We start from the raw sequence: 20,243 nt of genomic DNA, 5'->3' as shown, positions 1-20,243 counted from the left end.
CTAAAAAATGTGATAAAATTAACCATTATAACCCTATACTATTATATTTTTCCCTTCCCATTCCAGCGATTGCCTCCTGTCCCGCCCTAAGCTGCGAGTTCAAGTGCGGACCCTCGCTGACGGGTGGTGTGTGCTACTGCAAGCCGGGTCAATCCCTGGCCCCGGACAACCGCACCTGCGTGGACCTTGACGAGTGCGCCGAGTGGGGTCACTGCGACCAGCTGTGCACGAACACCCTCGGCTCGTACACCTGTCAGTGTGCCCAGGGCTATACGCTGATCAACGACTCCAAATGCATTGCCCCGGATGCGAATAACCTGCAACTGATCTTTGCCCACGATCGAGCCATCATGCGAATGCAGCCCCATGGTAGTGAGCTGAAGGTACTGGCCAATGCTACCGCGGCGGCTGGTGTGACCTTCCACTATGCGCGGAACACGCTCTATTGGTCGGACATCAAGACGCGGAAGGTGCAATCCCTGCCCCTGGATGACCAGAACAAGGCCGTCTCGCCCTTCGATCAGACCCTTCCGGGCACCTGGGCTCCGGTCGCCCTGGCCGTCGATTGGGTGGGCGATAAGATATATGTGGCTGATCTGGTGGGTCAGAAGATCGATGTCTTCGAGCTGAGTGGCCAATGGCATGCGGTTGTCCTTGGCTCCAATTTGACCTCACCCGCCGACCTGGCTCTGGATCCCACGGCTGGTCTGATGTTCGTGGCCGATGGTGGTCAGGTGCTGCGTGCCCACATGGATGGGACCCATGCCCGATCCATTGTCTCGGAGGCGGCCTACAAGGCCAGCGGCGTGACGGTGGACATTATCGGGAAGCGGGTCTTCTGGTGTGACTCCCTGCTGGACTACATCGAGTCGGTGGACTACGAGGGTGCCCATCGGGTGATGGTGCTCCGGGGCCAGCAGGTGCCGAGTCCCTCGCGATTGGCCCTGTTCGAGAACCGAATCTACTGGACGGATGCCACCAAGCAGGGCATCATGTCGGTGGACAAGTTCGAGGGACCCACCTCCATCCAGGTAACGCACAAGGCCAAGGACATCAGGGAGCCGAAGGGCATCATTGCCGTGCACGCTCTCAGCCAGCCGAGGGTATCGAATCCCTGCGGGAACAACAACGGTGGCTGCAACCACATGTGCATCGTGACAGCGGTCAAGGGAGCACCCACGGGTCTGGGATTCCGGTGTGCCTGCTCCACGGGCTACCAACTGGAGACGGATCTCAAGCTGTGCAAACCGGTCAGCGAGTTCCTCATGTACTCGCAGCAGAGATTCATCAAGGGAAAGGTCCTGGAGCCTGTCATCGAGGGATTCAGTGATGCCATCATGCCGGTCGTCTCACGGCGGGCCCGTTTCGTTGGCCTGGACTTTGATGCCCGCGATGAGTTCATCTACTACTCCGATGTTCTGCAGGATGTGATTTACAGGGTGCATCGCAATGGAACCGGCAGGGAGATCGTCTTGGCCTCCCAGAACGAAGGTGTCGAGGGACTGGCCGTCGATTGGGCCTCCAAGAATCTGTACTATATCGATTCCCGCAAGGGTACTTTGAACGTCCTCTCCACCCGGAATGTCACTCACAGGAGAACACTGTTGAAGAACCTTAAACGTCCGCGGGCCATTGTGGTCCACCCCAATCGAGGATTCATCTTCTTCTCCGAATGGGATCGTCCTGCGAATATCACCAGAGCCAATACCGATGGCAGTGGTCTGTTGGTCTTCAAGAACGTGACCCTGGGCTGGCCAAATGGTCTGTCCATTGACTTCAAGGAGGATCGGGTCTACTGGTGCGACGCTCTATTGGATCATGTCCAGCACGCCAACTTGGATGGCACGGACATCAAGACGGTCAACTCCCGCCTGGTGCGACATCCCTTCTCCATTGTCATTCACAACGACTGGATGTACATCACGGACTGGCGCCTGGACGCCATCATCCGGCTGCATAAGCTAACCGGCGAGCAGGAGGAGATGATGGTCAGGGAGCCGCAAACGAATAGGCTCTATGGGGTCAAGGTGTACAGTCATGAGGTGCAGAGGATCGCGGATACGCAACCTTGTCACCGGAACAACGGCGGCTGCCAAAAGATCTGTTTCGCGGTTCCGATTGGAGGAGCAAATGGTACGACCGGCGAGGTCACCACCACATCGCCGCCCTCCTTCGGTCGCCTGCAGTCCCGCTGCTCGTGTCCCTACGGCGAACGCCTGGCCGAGGATCAGATGAGCTGCATCCCCGATCCCAGTGCCGAGCCACCGGTGCAACCGTGCCCGAACTCCTGGGACTTCACCTGCAACAACCAGAGATGCATTCCCAAGTCGTGGGTCTGCGATGGCGACGATGACTGTCTGGACAACAGCGATGAGGAGCAGAACTGCACGAGTAAGTATTGGGACTAGCGTGGGAGCATAAGGTATCCTAGAATTTCCTTAAAAATGTATATAAAAAAACCTCAGAAGATGTTGACTCATGTTCTTATTAAAAAAAAAAAAAAAAAAAACGTGAATTCTTGAGAATGACGAATATTGTTTGATCACTGAGCAATATTAATTTGACTGAATGATGATGACAGTTTCTTTTGTTTAGTAAGATCGTTTTTTTTTTTATAGGAAAGTAGATATGAAATACTCTCGATAATTGAACATTTGCCTATGTTAAGGAGACATTTACTAACCCAAAGGAGTCTCTGGGAGCACCTTCATTTCAATGACCCACCCCTTTCCCATCCACAGAACCCACCTGCGGATCCAACGAGTTCCAATGCCGATCTGGTAGGTGCATTCCCCAGAACTTCCGCTGCGACCAGGAGAACGACTGTGGCGACAACTCCGATGAGCAGGAGTGCGGCAACGTGACCTGCGGCACCTCCCAGTTTGCCTGTGCCAATGGACGCTGCATCCCGAACATGTGGAAGTGCGACAGCGAAAACGATTGCGGCGATAGCAGTGATGAGGGTGACTTCTGTGCCGAAAAGACCTGCGCCTACTTCCAGTTCACCTGCCCCAGGACAGGTCACTGCATTCCCCAGAGTTGGGTTTGCGACGGCGACGACGATTGCTTTGACAAGCAGGACGAGAAGGACTGTCCCCCGATCTCCTGCCTGGCGAATCAGTTCAAGTGCGCCGATCTGCGGCAGTGTGTGGAGGAGTCGTACAAATGCGATGGCATACCGGACTGCAATGATGGCTCCGACGAGGTGGGCTGCCCCCCAATGGGACCCAATCAGTGCAATCTGGAGAAGCACTTCCGCTGCAAGTCTACCGGGTTCTGCATTCCAATCGCTTGGCACTGTGATGGCTCCAACGACTGCTCGGATCACTCGGATGAGCAGGACTGCGGCCAGATCACCTGTGCCCAGAACTTCTTCAAGTGCAACAACACGAACTGTGTGTTCAAGGCCTACATATGCGATGGCAAGGACGATTGTGGGGACAACTCGGACGAGGGAGCCGAGCACGCCTGTGTCCCGCCGCCCTTCAAGTGTCCCCACGGCCAGTGGCAATGTCCCGGTGTCTCCGAGAGGTGTGTGAACATCACGTCCGTGTGCGACGACACCCCCGACTGTCCCAATGGCTCCGACGAGGGCGAGGGCTGCGACCTGGCCGAGTGCGAACATCAGGCGGGTCAGTGCTCCAGCTTCTGCCAGAAGACGCCCAACGGAGCACTGTGCGTCTGTCCACCCGGTTCGGAAATCGGCGAGGATGGCTACACGTGCATGGACACGAACGAGTGCGATCCCCCGGGCCTGTGTTCCCAGCAGTGTACCAACACCAAGGGCTCCTACTTCTGCTCCTGCACGGATGGCTACATCTTGGAGCCGAATAAGCACACCTGCAAGGCGGTCAATCACACAGCCGCCTTCCTCATCATCTCCAACCGGCACTCGATTCTGGTGGCCGATCTCAAGGAACAGGGACTCGAACGGGTGCCCATCATCGTGGAGAATGTGGTGGCCACCGCCTCGAACATGCACACGGGCACCATCTTCTGGAGCGACATGAAGCTAAAGAAGATCTCACGATTGGATCGCGGCATGGAGCCGCAGGAGATCATCAACACTGGCTTGGATCTGGTCGAGGGCCTGGCCTACGATTGGATAGCCCAGAATCTATATTGGCTTGACAGCAAGCTAAACACTATCGAAGTATCCGCAGAGAACGGCTCGAATCGCCTGGTATTGGTCAGAGAGAACATCACCCAGCCCAGGGGCATGTGCATCGATCCCAGTCCCGGGGCCCGGTGGATCTTCTGGACGGACTGGGGCGAGAACCCCAGGGTGGAGAGGATCGGTATGGATGGAACGATGAGGAAGACCATAATCAACACCAAGATCTATTGGCCCAATGGTCTGACCCTGGACATAGCCACGAAGAGGGTTTACTTTGCCGACTCCAAGCTGGACTTTATCGACTTTTGCTACTACAATGGAACCGGAAGACAGCAGGTGCTGGCTAGCAGTCACTACCTGCTGCATCCGCACTCGCTGTCTCTGTTCGAAGACACGCTCTACTGGACGGACCGGCAGCTAAATCGCGTCCTGTCCGCCAACAAGTTCCGTGGCAAGAACCAGACGGTGGTGTCCCATCTGATCAGTCAGCCGCTGTCCATCCATGTGCATCATGCCTCCCTGCAGCCGATGACACCGAATCCCTGCGCCGGAGCACGCTGCCAGCACCTGTGTCTGTTGAGTCCCAGTGCCCAGGAGGGCTACTCCTGCAAGTGCAAGCCGGGCTTTAAGCTGCTCAGCGAGGGTCGCTGCATCGAGGAGGAGAATCCCTTCCTGATGGTCGTCAAGGGCACCCAAATAGTGGATCTACCCCTGAATGGAGGCGATGCCCGGGCCGGAGCCTTGGCCCCCGTGATTGGAATCGAGAGCAGTACAGGGCTGGACTTTGATCGCAAGGGAGAGACCCTGTACTGGGTGCAGGGCAGGGAGGACGATGACGAGAACTGCACCATCTACACCACACCCTATGGCGGTGGCAACAAAACCCTATTTCTGGGCACCGATAGCGGCATCGTGGGTGCGCCCTATACCATCGCCTTCGACTGGCTGGGCAGGAATCTGTATATCGGCAACCGGGTGGCCAGCAACATTGAGGCCGTGCGAGTGGATGGCAAGCAGAAGTACCGTACCATAATCCTGGCCAACGATGGTTACCCCAACTCCGTTTCCCGGCCCAAGCAAATCGTGCTGGATCCCACCGACGGAAAGCTCTTCTGGATCGACGAGGGTGTGCTAGAGGTACCGATTAAGATCGGCAGGGTGGATATGAACGGACAGAACCCCATTGTGGTCTTCCAGGACTTTGCCCACCCCGAATCCCTGGCCGTGGACACGGAGAAGAAGATGCTGTACTACAGTGCCAGCAATCCGGCGGTGATCGGTTCCATGGACTACAATGGCGATGATCACACACTGATTGTGATGAAGGACTCGCATCCGATGGCCAAGCCCCGCAGCCTGGGCATCCTGGATCACAGGCTGTACTATCTGGATCCATTGTACGAGCGTATTGTGAGGATTGATCTGCCGCATGGCGATAATCCAAAGACCATCGTGGACAACGAATCCGATCTGCGGTCCATGATGATCTACAAGAAGCGCGCCCTGATGCAACATTCCTGCCAGACGAACAACGGTGGTTGCAAGCATCTCTGCATCCCCGGAGCTGGGGCAACTAGGACCTGTGCCTGCGGCATTGGTTATCGCAAGGAGAACGAGATCAACTGCGTGGCCTACAAGACTTTTGCCGTGGTCTCCCAGCTGGACATGATCAGGGGCTACAGTTTGAGCGACAGCTCCGAGGCCATGGTCCCGGTGAGCGGACCTGGCCATCACATTCTCCACGTGGACGTGATGTACCGCGAGCAATGGATCTACTGGGCGGAATACAATCGTGGCTACTGGAACGGCATCTTCAGGTCGCGACCCAATGGCACCGATCTGCAGCATGTGGTCAAGGATGGCATCGGTAGCAATGGCATCCGCGGTCTGACCATCGACTGGGTGGCCGGCAATATGTACTTCACCAATGTCTATCCCCACGAGAATTACGTGGAGGTCTGCTGGCTGGATGGCAGCAATAGGAAGGTGTTGGTCAAGACAACCACCGATGCTCCCCGTGAACTGGCCGTGAATCCCATCAAGAGGCTGCTCTACTGGATCGACTACGGTCAGCATCCGAGGATTGGAAAGGCCCTGCTGGACGGCAGCAAGTGGACGCCACTGGTGACGTCGGGCATCTCGTTGCCTCGCGATCTTACCATCGACATGCAGACGCACGACATCTACTGGGTGGACTCAAAGTTGGACACCATCCAGAAGATCTCGTTCAATGGCGTAAACCGCAAGGTGATCCGCCGGGATCTGCCCAATCCCATGGGCATCGCTGTCTACCTGAACGATGTCTACTGGGTGGACAGGAACCTGATGACGGTGTTCAAGGCCTCCAAGCACAGTGCCAATGAGACGGCCACCAGGGTGAGGACCAACTTGGAGAAGCTGCGCGACATTGCCATCTACAACATCAACAACCAGCCGCAGGACGACACCAATCCGTGTGCCCACTTGGGCAATGGCGGCTGTGATCAGTTGTGCTTCAGTTTCCCACCGGAGGGCGGAGCCACTGGTCCTTCGGGCCGGAACTTCCGTTGCGAATGCGCCACCGGAAAGCTGAGCTCCGATGAGCGAAAGTGCGAGGTGGTCAATGAGTACCTGGTTTTCGCCACGAGAACAGAGATTCGGGCCGTCAACCTGGATCCCCATTCCACGGAGGTGCCCTTCACCCCGCTGACAAATCTCACGAATGTCGTGGGCCTGGACTTTGACTTTGCTGACAACCGAATGCTCTACACCCAGATCCGTCCGTGGGCCAAGATCGCCTACACCAAGGCGAACAAGCCGGGTCATGACGACATCACCGTGGTCCTCAACAAGGGCATCAATCCCGAGGGCATTGCTTACGATTGGACCCAGCAGAAGATCTACTGGACGGACAGTTCGAACAATTCGATTTATGCCATGAATCTCGATGGCAGCGAACTGGTGATGATTGCCCGCGTGGAGAGGCCCAGGGCCATTGTCCTGGATCCCTGCAATGGCACCTTGTTCTTCACGGACTGGGGCAGGTTTGGCACCTCTGGAAAGATATTCCGCACCACCATGGCTGGTTCCTTGAAGAGGGCCATCGTGGATAAGGATCTGTCGCAGCCAAGTGGCTTGGCCATCGACTACGACGAGAGGCGACTGTACTGGACGGATGCGGTGAGGGAGAAGATCGAGAGATCCGATCTGGACGGTCAGAACCGGGAGCTCCTGGTTGCGGCCACCATTTATCCCTTCGCCATTACGGTGTTCCGGAACTATATATACTGGACGGATCTGCAGCTGAGGGGAGTTTACCGAGCGGAGAAGCACACCGGAGCCAATATGGTGGAGATGGTGAAGCGCCTGGAGGATTCCCCGCGAGACATTCGCATCTACAGTGCCGATCGGCAGAAGTGCAATGTGAATCCCTGCCGGATCAACAACGGCGGCTGTGCCCAAAGCTGCCATCCGGCGCCCAATGGCAAGGCGGAGTGCAAGTGCGACGACAACACCAAGGTGGTCAACGAGGGCAGAATGTGTGCGCCCAGGAATAACACGTGCGAGGCCAGCAAGTTCTACTGCAAGAACGGCAGGTGCATCTCAAGGATGTGGTCCTGTGATGGCGATGACGACTGTGGCGACAACTCGGACGAGGATCCCAACTACTGTGCCTACCATTCCTGCTCGCCGAACGAGTTCCGCTGCAACAACGGACGCTGCATCTTCAAGTCCTGGAAGTGCGACCACGAAAACGACTGCAAGGATGGCTCCGACGAGCTGGGCTGCACCTATCCACCGTGCGTGGACGGTGAGTTCACCTGCGGCAATGGCAGGTGCATTCCCCAGGCCCAGGTGTGCAATGGGGTGAACGACTGCAAGGACAATGCCACATCCGATGAGACCCACGAACGATGCCCCATGAACACCACCTGTCCGGCCAATCATCTCAAGTGCGAGAAGACCAACATCTGTGTGGAGCCCTATTGGTTGTGCGATGGGGATAACGATTGCGGTGACAACTCGGATGAGGATCCCCTGCACTGTGGCCAGCGAACCTGTCCCACGAACAGCTTCCGCTGCCCGAACCACCGATGCATTCCGGCCACCTGGTACTGCGACGGGGATGATGACTGTGGTGATGGAGCTGATGAGCCCCCAGATTACTGCAAATCCGAGGGGCGAACCTGCTTCGGGGATCTCTTCACCTGCGACAATGGCAACTGCATACCCAGGATCTACATCTGTGATGGAGACAACGATTGTCTGGACAACAGTGATGAGGATAACCGACATCAGTGCAGTGAGTACTGGAGCTCCTAGCTCCACCCCCCTCCTTACATATTATATTTCATTGCTACCTTGCTCCCCAGATGACCGCAAGTGCGATGAGGAAACGGAGTTCACTTGCGTGGAGAACAAGTCCTGGCAGCGTGCCCAGTGCATACCCAAGAAATGGATCTGCGATGGAGACCCAGACTGTGTGGATGGAGCCGATGAGAACACCACGTTGCACAACTGTGCCACCCAGCAACCATGCGGCGAGGACATGTTCACGTGCGGCAACGGACGTTGCATTAACAAGGTGGGTTTGCAATAAATAACATCTTTGATGGATATATAATGTTACTTCTTCAGGGATGGATATGCGACCACGACAACGATTGCGGCGATGGCACCGACGAGGGCAAGTTCTGCAACTCCAAGTACAAGACCTGCTCGGCCCAGGAGTTCACCTGCCAGAACTTCAAGTGCATCCGGAACCAGTCGAGGTGCGATGGCGAGGACGACTGCGGCGATCACTCGGACGAGGTGGGCTGCGCCAAGGAGAACATCACCTGTCCGCAGGGACAGTTCGCCTGCACGAACGGCCAGTGCATCGACTACAATCTGGTGTGCAACAAGTATCCCGACTGTGCCGACGAGTCCGACGAGCCGGCACATTGCAATGTGGACGAGTGCGCCAAGGTGGAGATCAATCAATGTGGTCACAAGTGTGTGGACACGCTGACCGGCTACTACTGCGACTGCAATGAAGGCTACAAGTGGGTTTTCACCTGGAATAGTTCATAAAATATTTGATTTATTTGAATTCTTTCCATTTCACAGACTTTTGGCCGATGGCAAGGCGTGTGCGGATGTGGACGAGTGCCTGGAGCAGCCAGGAGCCTGTTCGCAGCACTGTTCCAACACCCCGGGTGGATTCTACTGCAAGTGTGATGAGACCTACTACGAGAGGCAGAACGACGAGCACACCTGCAAGCGAAAGGACAAAATCCCGCCCTGGCTGATCTTCACCAACAAGTACTATGTGCGCAACATGTCGGTCGATGGACATCAGTACAACCTAATGCACCAGGACTTGATGAATGTGGTGGCCCTGGACTTTGATATCCGCGAAGAGTACATGTACTTCTGCGACGTGACGGCCAAGACGATCTTCCGGGCGAAGTACGGGCAGGCCGATGACGAGATGCCGCCGGAGAGGGAGGCTGTTATCAGGCACGATTCCCACGGCCTGGAGGGCATCGCTATCGATTGGGTGGGCCGCAAGCTCTACTGGCTGGACAGGCACTCCAAGAACCTGGATGTCTCCGAACTGGATGGAACCAAGCGGAAGACTCTGAGAAGTGGAGTGGTCGATCCCCGTGCCATAGTGGTGCATCCTGGAATCGGTTATCTGTACTTCACCTCGTGGCATCTGCAGGCCTACATTGCCAAAATGGGCATGGATGGCTCGAACTTCTCGAGGATTCTGAACTGGAACGACGGCATCGCCTGGCCGAATGCCCTGTCCATTGACTACTTTACGGATCGAATTTACTGGGCCGATGCCCATCTGGACTACATAGCCTATGCCGATTTGGAGGGCAGACATCGTCACACAGTGCTCTCCGGCAGCAAGGTGCCCCATGTGTTTGCCCTCAGTCTCTTCGACGACTATATCTACTGGAGTGACTGGAACCTGAAGGCGATTGTGAGGGCCAACAAGTTCCATGGTGCCAACTACACGGTGCTGAGGAACACCACTCATCGTCCCTACGACTTGCACATTAATCATCCGCTGAGACAATTGCCCTACACCAATCCATGTGGCACTAACAATGGCGGCTGCTCCCATCTCTGCCTGATTGCTCCGCCCCCGGAGTCCACCTATCTGAACATCGAGGGCTATATCGAGGAGGGAGCTCCGATCTTTAAGTGTGCCTGTCCCAATCAATTCTATTTGGCCAGAGACATGAAGACCTGCGTTGCCAACTGTACGGCCGGGCAGCATTTGTGCGGCGGACGGGATGAGAAGTGCATACCTTGGTTCTGGAAGTGCGATGGTGAGAAGGACTGCAAGGACGGCTCCGATGAGCCAGCCACCTGTGCAGCTCGACACTGCAGGGCCGGCACGTTCCAGTGCAAGAACACAAACTGCACACCATCGGCGACAATTTGCGATGGAGTCGATGACTGCGGCGATCGCAGCGATGAACAGAATTGCGACCTGCCCTGTCCACTATCCGACTTTAAGTGCAAGTCCAGCGGCAGGTGCATCCTGGACAGCTGGCGCTGTGATGGAGATGCCGACTGTAAGGATGGCAGCGACGAGGACCCCGCCGTGTGCTGTAAGTATCTCATAACAGGCTTATAAATATAACTAAGGATGCCACGAATCTTTTTTGGTATCGTAGAGTCGTATGAGTAGTATCGTAGCATGTCTCGCTTTTTTGTGGCGCCTAACGTGGGGCGGAGCGTGGTACCCCTTTAATTCTCTTCGTAGCAACTTATGTTTCGATTTAATTTTATAGTTTCCCAATCCTAATTACATTCGGTATCTCTTTCATCTTCAGTCAAGCGCACCTGTGACCCCAAGACGGAGTTCGCCTGCAAGAATGGACGCTGCATTCCCCAACTGTGGATGTGCGATTTCGACAACGATTGCGGCGATGATTCCGATGAGCCGGCGTACATGTGCCGCCAAAGGAACTGCACCACAGGCTGGCAGAGATGTCCTGGCCAGTCCAACTACCGCTGCATACCAAAGTGGCTGTTCTGCGATGGCAAGGATGATTGTCGCGACAACAGTGACGAGCTGCCGGAGAACTGTCCCAAGTGCAATCCGGAAACGGACTTTAAGTGCGGCAACAACCGATGCATACCCAAGTGAGTGTGGTGTTGTTACTTTGGTCCTACTGAATACTGATTTTAATCTGAAAACCCCCCCGCCAGGCAATGGATGTGTGACTTCGCGGACGATTGTGGCGATGCCAGTGACGAGAACGAGGCGGTGTGCAAGGGTCGCTATAGGGAGTGCTCCGAATCGGAGTTCCGCTGCGGCAACGGCAAGTGCATCTCGTCCAGGTGGCAGTGCGACCACGAGGACGACTGCGGTGACAACTCAGACGAGATGCACTGCGAGGGCTATCAGTGCAAGAACGGTACGTTCCAGTGTGCTTCCGGCCACTGCATTGCCTCCTACTTCCGGTGCGACGGAGATCGCGACTGCCGCGACATGTCCGACGAGGTCGGCTGTCCGCCGCGCTTCCCCGGCGGTCGCTACTGTCCGGAGTCGCGGTTCCAGTGCAACAACAACCTGTGCGTCTCCCTGTCCGACCTGTGCGACGGCACCGACGACTGCGGCGATGGCAGCGACGAAGATCCCAGCGTCTGTAGTGACTTCAATTGTGATACCCTGCGGCGGTTCCAGTGCTCCAATCACCGATGCGTGGCCCGCTACCAGATCTGCGACGGTGTGGACAACTGCGGCGATGGCAGCGACGAGAACAACATGACCCTCTGTGCCAGCAAACAGAAGCCCTGCGACCTGTACACCCAGTATCAGTGCGCCAATAAGCACTGCATCGAGCGCTCCCAGGTGTGCGACTTCTCCGACGACTGTGGCGATGCCAGCGATGAGCTGGGCTGCCACCACACCAGCAGCTGCTCAGAACAGAACCGCGGCGGGTGCCAGCACCACTGCCACAATCTCACCGACGGCGGCTACATCTGCACCTGCTATCCCGGCTACATCATAGCCGTCGACAACAAGAAGAAATGCTCCGACGTGGACGAGTGCCTCACGCGGCAACACACATGCTCGCATCAGTGCCACAATCTCAATGGCACCTACTCGTGCAGCTGTCGCGAGGGATTCCATCTCACCGACGGCGCCAGCGGCGTGTGTCGGGCCGAAAAGGAGGATGTGATCCTGGTCTTTGCCAATGGCCAGGAGATCAGGGGCCTCGATCTCCAGAAGCGCGAGGAGTTCGATGTGATAGCGGCGGAGAAGAGGATCGAGGCTCTGGACTACGATGCCCAGCAGCAGATCATCTTCTGGGCCGACAGCTACGACAAGACCATCAAGCGATCCTACATGGTCAACGCCATCGATGGCCGGGCCAAGATCGGCTTCGCCCAGGATCTGAACATGAAGGGTGGCTCGAAACCCACGGCCGTGGCCGTCGATTGGCTGGCCTCGAATCTCTACTGGACCGAAATGGACAGGACGGGCTCCAAGCCACGCGGTCGTGTGATGGTGGCCAAGACCGATGGTCGGTATCGCCGGTCGATCGTGAATGCTGGATTGGAGGTGCCCACCTCGATAGCCGTCAATCCGCAGCTGGGCAGGATCTATTGGTCGGATGCCGGCTCAGCGCCCAAGATCGAAGTCTCTTGGATGGATGGCTCCAAGCGTCGGCCCCTGATCACCGAACTGATTCGCCATCCGGCCGGCCTGACCATCGATTACTCGCAGGATCACATCATCTACTGGGTGGACACCAAGCTGAATGCCATTGAATCGATGCGGGCCGACGGCTCCAGGCGGAAGGCCATCGTGAAGGGTGACCAGCTGCGGCATCCGGTGTCCCTGGACCTCTTCGAGTCGAATATGTTCTGGATGACCCGCGACACCGGGGAGCTGGTGCGCCAAGATAAGTTCGGGCGCGGAGTTCAGGTGGTGCTGCATCGCAACCTCGTCAATCCGTCCGGCCTGAAGGTGTACCACGACAAGCGTTACAACACCTCGCTGCCCAATCCGTGCGACAACTCCACCTGCTCCCACCTTTGCCTCCTGGTGCCCGGCGGCCACCGGTGCGCCTGCCCAGACGCCTCTGGGCCGCCGCCCTCGCACCGCAGCACCGCCGAGGTGATCTGCAACGCCGCCGCCGAGCATCCGCGTCCCGCTCCGCGGATCTGCCCGTGCCAGAATGGCGGCCTCTGCAAGGAGGACGCCCAGGGCGAGCTCATCTGCGACTGCCTCGCCGAGTTCCGCGGCGAGCACTGCGAGACGAGCACCACGGGTGCCTTCGGCCACGGTGGCGCCAACGTCACCGCCGTCGTGGTGCCCATCATGGTCATCCTGCTGGTGATGATGGCCGCCGCCGGCGCCTGGTACGTCATCCGGAAGCGACCCTTGTAAGTACCCGAGACGGGATTTCTAGTTTCACATAAGCTCTATAGTTAGGCTGAAAAGTTGTATACATAGATACAATACTGATCTGAATTTTATTTTCTTCCCCCCTTCCAGCGGCAAATTGGCTCGCATGCCGGCGATGACCTCGTCGCAGAGCGTGACCTTCCGCCACGGGTCGAACGTGGAGTTCAGCGAGAGCGGCTTCCCAGGAGCATCCGCGCCGGGAGCCGGCGACGTGGCGCCCATCGAGGGCTACAACCTGCAGACGGTGAACGCGAACAAGGCGCGCGACTTTGCCAATCCGATGTACGATGCGGTGCAGTCGGGCACCACCGCCGATCCGGGCATGGGCAACGGTTCGGGTGAGTCCATGTCTTTTAAATTCTTGAAAACACTTGTATTCTTAAGATTGGGTGATGGTATCCCTTATCAAAGGCACAATAGCTATAATATTTGAAACTTTGTATACTTTTCCGAATAATGGTTAGTTATTAATATTATCTATGGGAACCATTAAACTTGAATCGAATCATTAATATATTTTATCCCAAGATCCCACATATTAAATATATTATGATACTATGTTCATAATTTAAGGACTGAATTATTTCTTATGTGTTTAATGCATCCGGAAATAGGTAGAAGGATTTCAGACCAAAATACCATTATTTTTTCGTAACTTGGTTAAAAGAAGGCGCACAGCTGAAAGACTAACTGTTTTGAGCAGCTAAAATCCTAGACTTCCGATCCCCATCACATTCCGGGAAATCTATTTTTTGACTAAATTTCACATTTTTGATAAGGGGTAACATCGTCTATTTTTGCGAAAATCGGCCAAAAATTAAAGTTTCCGGGCTTGAATGCCAATCGATTGGGAATTTAATTACGAGCTCAACAAGGTATGACATTCTCGATTCCGACTTTATTTCGCAAAATGATTCCCAAAATACCGAGTTTGCTTGGGTCAAAAAATAGGAAAAAGGATTTCAGGATTTATACCCGTTACTCGTAGAGTAAAAGGCTATATAAGATTCTTCGGAAAGTATGTAACAGTTTTCGGCCCTTTAAGTATATATATTCTTCATCAGGATCATTAGCCGCCGAGTCGGGTAACTATAAGATGTAGATTCTAGAGATTCTTGCGCAGCGCAAGGCCGTCGACTATTCCGTTCTTTCTTGTTTAATTGTATTATCGTATACTCTAATACCTAACAAAAATATATGAATGGTCGCTAATCCAGGATTTTTTCCCTTCCCCCAGGCATCTACGATGTGCCGGGCGAGCCGTCGGCCAAGGGCAAGTCCATGGGCCACCATGCGGGCGGCTCCTTCACGGAGCCCGCCTCGGCGATCATCGCGCCCAGCAGCATCACGCACAAGGCGTCGCCGCAGCTGCAGCTGCGCACCAGGGAGCTGGACCCCTCGGCGGACACCGGCAAGGACACCCAGTTCCTGGTGGAGGAGGACAAGTCCGAGTGCTGATATCAAGCCCGTCAATCGGCTGCCGTTGCGATGGCCAGCTGTCGCCAGCAGCGCCGGCAGCATCGTCCGGAGAACAGCTACCCGCTGCAGACATAACACAGACTGGTCATGGAGAGGAGGGAGCAGCAGCAGGAGCAACATCATCTGCAGGGCCAGGGACGCTCTTCTAGTAGTAAACATCACAAATCCTGGCAGGTAGCCACCGCTGGCAAGGTCACCACCAAGGTCTAGCCTTGACCCCAAACGAAGAAACCACACACCACCAACCACAGAGAGCAGCAGGATGATCAGGAGGATTAGGAGGAGCAGGTCCTCGGGGGCAGGGGACGGCAATAAACATATCCAAAAAAAAAAAACAGAAACATATGCAACCCCCCACAAGAAAAAAGAAAACCAACTAAAAAAACTGTTGCAATTATTATTAAATAATTACTAAAAACAAAAACTATAAATGTACACAAAACAAAAAACACTAAAAGCCACACACAGAAACTTTTGTAAAGCCAATTTTTGTAGCCTACTGTTTTTTTTTTGTATTTTTGTGTGAAACTAATGTGTTTTTTTTTGCTAATCGAGATACTTTTGCGCAAAAGGAGAATTGTAAAAAGCAAGCAAAAACGATAAACAAAACAAAATTAAGGCAAAAAGTATATTTTTTTGAAAGCTAAATGACAATATTAACTATATATGTATGTAAATCGGTAAACAAAATATCTATATGTATACACAAGGCAATTAGGGGACAATTCCCAGCTAGGATTTCTATATATTTTTCTAAAAAAACGTAACAAACAAAAAAAAGCGAGCTAAAAACTATACAACAAATTATATATATACTATATATATGTGTGAAACTAAATGTAACAAGCGAAAGAGAACACTTTTGTGCTAAAAAACCAGGATAGAAATCAAGCATTCCCCACACAAGCATACATATGTATATCTACTTATGATAATTATAATTTAATTATTTATTCAAACACACACAGACAGGACACAGGAAAGTGCTAATGATCCACAATCCGGAATCCATGATAATAGGGGCTTTTCGAGATTCAAAATATTCGCAATACATTCCAAAAACTAAAAACAAAACGTGCAATCCCCTCCCCCGCCTACACTGTGCAACAAAGAAAAGCGAAGCTTTTCCTTTCTACCTTTATATTTTGGTTCTCGCGCAAGCCAATCTGCTTTTCTATTTTTTTTTTCGTTTTGTGTGTGTAATTGAAACTTGTCGCGCGTGTTTTTTACACATCAATATATATATATATAAATATATAAATATTTTATTTTTTAATTATATCATCGATTTATGAATTGTATTATGATTTATGATTTATCTTTCTCGTCGAAAGTCGAAATGTGTGTGCATTTTTTTCATTTTCGTTCTCTGTGCAAAATCTGTGCTTCCCTTCATTTAAGCGTGTTTTTAGCATAAATTTTAGTGAAAGATGAAAGAAACTAAAGCTGTATACGCCAATCGGGCCATATACAACGCTATATGTGAAGTTAATTGTATATTTAATGTCAAGCTACATAATGGATAACGAAAAACAAAACCAGAACATAATAAGAGTAAAACTACGAATGAAATGAAAAAAACTATTTGTTGAAAGAATAAACCTTTTTTTTATTATTATACATACGGGGGGAAAATTGTAAGATGAAGAAAACTAAAACATTCAATAAAGAAAAATCATAAAAAATGTAAAAACACAAAGCACACTTTGGTGGACATTTATAAGTGTCAGATCTCGATTGGTAAGTATAGATACAAGGAAGGGGCTTATTGGTTAGATTTTCAGATTCGCTTAATCTTTAGTTCATTTCCGTAATTTTTTCATTTTTCAAAATGAGCCAGCAAATGACGCTATCTTGAAAAATTTTCATTTTTCAAAATGAGCCGGTATGTGACGCTATCTTGAGTCAAGAAGCGTCACTTGTTGGCTCATTTTGAAAAATGAAAATTTTTCAAGATAGCGTCATTTGCTGGCTCAAAAATGAGCCAGCAAGTGACGCTATCTTGACTCAAGACAATTATTCATTTTCTAAAATGAGCCAGCAAGTGACGCTATCTTGACAATTTGAAAAATTATACACTGAAAAAAATTATTTTTGCTGAAATTATAAAACACCAAGCAAAATGAAAAACTATTTGTTGAAAGAATAAACTCTTTTTTATTATTATACATACGGGGGGAAAATCGTAAAATAAAGAAAATTAAAACATTCAATGAAGGAAAATCATGAAAAATGTATTAACACTAAGTGAAACTTCAGGTGACATTTATCATGTTCTTCGTGGCCAGCCGGCAGTTAGTGTCATATTTCTATTGGTAGGTGTACAAATATACTATAGAGGTTTACTGGTTAGGTTTTCGATTTCGCTTTATCTTTGTGCATCTATATCTAGCGAGGGTTCGTTTTCATTTTCAATTTCATCTGGATTTGATAAATCTTTTCGCAACCTGGAATCTACCACTATTCGCTTTTAAACGTTTCGATTCGAAGTCGGTTGCATTCACTGAATGCGTAGAAAAACGCTTAAAATCGGCATGGTAAATCTGGTTGTGGATAAGTACAATACAAATCGTTTTCGAGCCAATTTCGTGAAAAAAATGTATTCTTATGTTAGCACACTTATTTAGTCACTACTTTACGTCAAATCGAATAGAAATTGCAAGTAGAAAAAAAAACTTTACATGATTTACAACATTCAGAGTGGCTGCTGCTTCTACTTAACCATCTCTTACATTATTACATATCCTTTCTAGGATCATTTGCAATCGATTCGCGTGGTGTTCTAATAAATTAGTTGTTACATTTGACCTTAACGCTATGGACCTATCGACCTGCAGTTGCCCCCGCCACGATAATGATTGAATGAGGCTTCCGGCGGAGGCAACTACCGGTCGTAAACAGTTAGAGTAGGAGAATTGCTTAAGTCTTGGGCTGAGGCAGATACTCTCGTCATCATCTTGGCGATTTCGATTTCGATCGCGACATCGATCTCCTTCGGTGCTGTCGGTGCTAATCTAACTTAACTAGGGCTCTTAGTTAGTTGCTGCTGCTGCTGTTGGCGCTGTGGCTGCGAATGTTTGGCTAGTCGCTCGTCTTCAGGCGCTTCACGGGCCCATCGCTGCCCTGCGAGTTCGAGTCCTCGGAGAAGGGCATGCTCGACACGAAGTCGGCGCCCTGGCTGTCGGACACGACGGAGAAACCTGCGAAAAGACAGATGTTAGTATGGTTCTGATGGCTAAGGTCGTGAAAAACAACATGAATTAGACAGAGTAAACAAGATGAAATAAGACTGAACACAAAAACTGCTAAATAAGTGTTCTGGTGTGTAAACTAGGTGATTTTGACGGCTACAACTAACTAGACGACATTTATTTTCCACCTGTTCCTAGAGATATTGGATTAATCAGTATTAAATTATTAAACGATAAGACTTTATGAAGAACCGTATTGACTAATCAAGTATCATTGAAAAGATGATATTGTAAATAGTCTTTACATTTAGTCCTACGTCTAACCTATGATAATGTTATAAGATCTAAAATTTCTGGCCTAATATTGGCGATTTTGTGACCCCGAAAGGTTTACCCATGTATTTGCTCCATCACAATAGCTGTTAGAGTCTGCAAACTAGGTATTTAATGACCTTTAATTAAGAGGTCTGAACAAAATCTATTATGTGGAATTAATAATAATGATAATATTCTAAAATTTGTCAAATTGCTGGCAAAATATGTGCATTTTGGTGAACTTAAAAGGTCCACACGTCTATATAATACATCTTAGAAGGAGTCCTAAGCTGTCGAGTTTTTTGAAGTCTAAAACTAAAGGGTCTTAACCAAATCTTTGATGTGAAAATAATAATGATAGTATTTCAAAATCTATCAAATTCCTAGGAAAATAGGTGCCCTTTGGTGAACCCAAAAGGTTTGTCCGTTTACATACTACATCAAGTGCTTGTTTCAAGGCCTAAAACTAAAAGGTTTCGACCAAATCATTGATTTTAAGATCATTTTGCTAACAGTAATAACAATGTCTAAATATCTTTTGGGGAAAGCTGAGATTTGGCGACCCCGAAAGGTGCGCCAGCCTATGTAATAAATGCTCACAGGTGTTGGAGTCCTCGGCGGTGAGTCCCTGGTAGCTGGGCGTGATCTGGGGCGGCGTGGGCGTGCCCTTCTGCGAGTTCTCCTTGTCGCTCTTGCTGCCGCTGACGGGCGCCACTCCTGAGCCGGTGGGCGGTCGCCGGACAGCGGCCGATCCCGGCGAGGCCTCCAGCTTGGACTTCTTCTCGCTGGCGGAGGCGATGGGCACCCATTTGTAGATCTTCATGGTGGTGTCGCTGATGGTCACCCACTTCTTCTCCCAGTGGCGCACCTTGTCCACCGCCTGCATCACGCGCTTGATGTCATCCTTGGCCCGGCTGCGGGTTTCCGCCCGCACGCTGCGCGACATGTCCGTAGTTCGATGGGGCTGGCGCTGGCCTTTCCCGCTTTCCTCGCTTTCCTCGCTTTTCCTCTGCCCAAGTCGGCGTCTCGCGAAAAGCCGCTAAGTGTTTTTTGCGACTTCCGGCTGATTTACACTGGCGCCCTTGTTTCCGGGCCTTTGGGGTGGTGCCTAATACTGCCGTCTGCGGTTTAGGTGGTCTTTTAGCCCTTTGGTCAATAGGTATTGAGGATTTTATGCCAAATTCGCAAAAGATTATTATTACAACAAAATACAATGCAATCGATATTTGGAGGCGTGATGTTAGTGGTGGGGGAACGTCGATGTTTCCAAAGCCGCATCATAAAATATCGATATTCGCTTGCAGTATCGATATATTTATACTCCGCACATCCATCCACGTTTCAGTTGCCGTTCTTCCACCTCTAATTATAATTTAAATCTTTACAGTGTTGCTCTCATTTTAACAGAAATGTTAAGAAACAAATAAAAAAAATGGTCGAAATACACTTATGTAGATTAGCAGGATTTGTGTGTTTTTAGCTAAGGACCGTGAAGAACCTTTAGCTAAACATGGCTTAGAATAATTGCTAAGTGGCGGCAGCTCTTCTATATTTGGAAGAACAAAAATTGTATTTTTCTTCAATATATGCTCAAAAACATATTTAAAATTCATTAAATAGTTATATCGCATTCTAATTTCTAAGAAAATTCAAAATAACTATCGAAATATCGCTTCGATTTTGCTATCATTTCTGTTAATGGTGATAACAGATGTTAGTGATGTGGCTCAAACAT

General features: G+C 51.2%; 2 protein-coding genes across 4 annotated transcripts in view; one reads left to right on the top strand and one right to left on the bottom strand.

Annotated features, from left to right (window-relative positions):
- The window catches only part of LOC119555987 (low-density lipoprotein receptor-related protein 2), a 164,323-nt gene extending 149,199 nt beyond the window's left edge, over window positions 1-15,124 (top strand). For all 3 annotated transcript variants that reach the window (XM_037867718.1, XM_037867714.1, XM_037867717.1), the window contains exons 7-15: window positions 67-2,391; window positions 2,742-8,399; window positions 8,470-8,681; window positions 8,735-9,141; window positions 9,206-10,710; window positions 10,936-11,248; window positions 11,315-13,501; window positions 13,614-13,861; window positions 14,761-15,124. In XM_037867718.1, coding sequence (XP_037723646.1) covers window positions 67-2,391; window positions 2,742-8,399; window positions 8,470-8,681; window positions 8,735-9,141; window positions 9,206-10,710; window positions 10,936-11,248; window positions 11,315-13,501; window positions 13,614-13,861; window positions 14,761-14,981 — 13,076 coding nt within the window. In that variant the 3' untranslated portion in view covers window positions 14,982-15,124. The remainder of the gene's footprint in view (window positions 1-66; window positions 2,392-2,741; window positions 8,400-8,469; window positions 8,682-8,734; window positions 9,142-9,205; window positions 10,711-10,935; window positions 11,249-11,314; window positions 13,502-13,613; window positions 13,862-14,760) is intronic.
- A 2,023-nt stretch (window positions 15,125-17,147) lies between these two features.
- On the bottom strand, window positions 17,148-19,755 carry LOC119555988 (B-cell CLL/lymphoma 7 protein family member A). The gene is made up of 2 exons (XM_037867719.1): window positions 19,109-19,755; window positions 17,148-18,202 (listed from the first exon to the last, which is right to left on the bottom strand). The coding sequence occupies exons 1-2, from the start codon at window positions 19,452-19,454 to the stop codon at window positions 18,084-18,086; spliced, it is 465 nt and encodes a 154-aa protein (XP_037723647.1). The 5' UTR covers window positions 19,455-19,755; the 3' UTR covers window positions 17,148-18,083.
- Window positions 19,756-20,243: the final 488 nt, after the last annotated feature.

Source organism: Drosophila subpulchrella, chromosome X (genome assembly GCF_014743375.2).
Source record: "Drosophila subpulchrella strain 33 F10 #4 breed RU33 chromosome X, RU_Dsub_v1.1 Primary Assembly, whole genome shotgun sequence".
In the NCBI taxonomy this organism is placed as follows: domain Eukaryota; kingdom Metazoa; phylum Arthropoda; class Insecta; order Diptera; family Drosophilidae; genus Drosophila; species Drosophila subpulchrella.
Note: the sequence above shows the minus strand (reverse complement) of the source record. Positions and strands in the feature narration are given on the sequence as shown.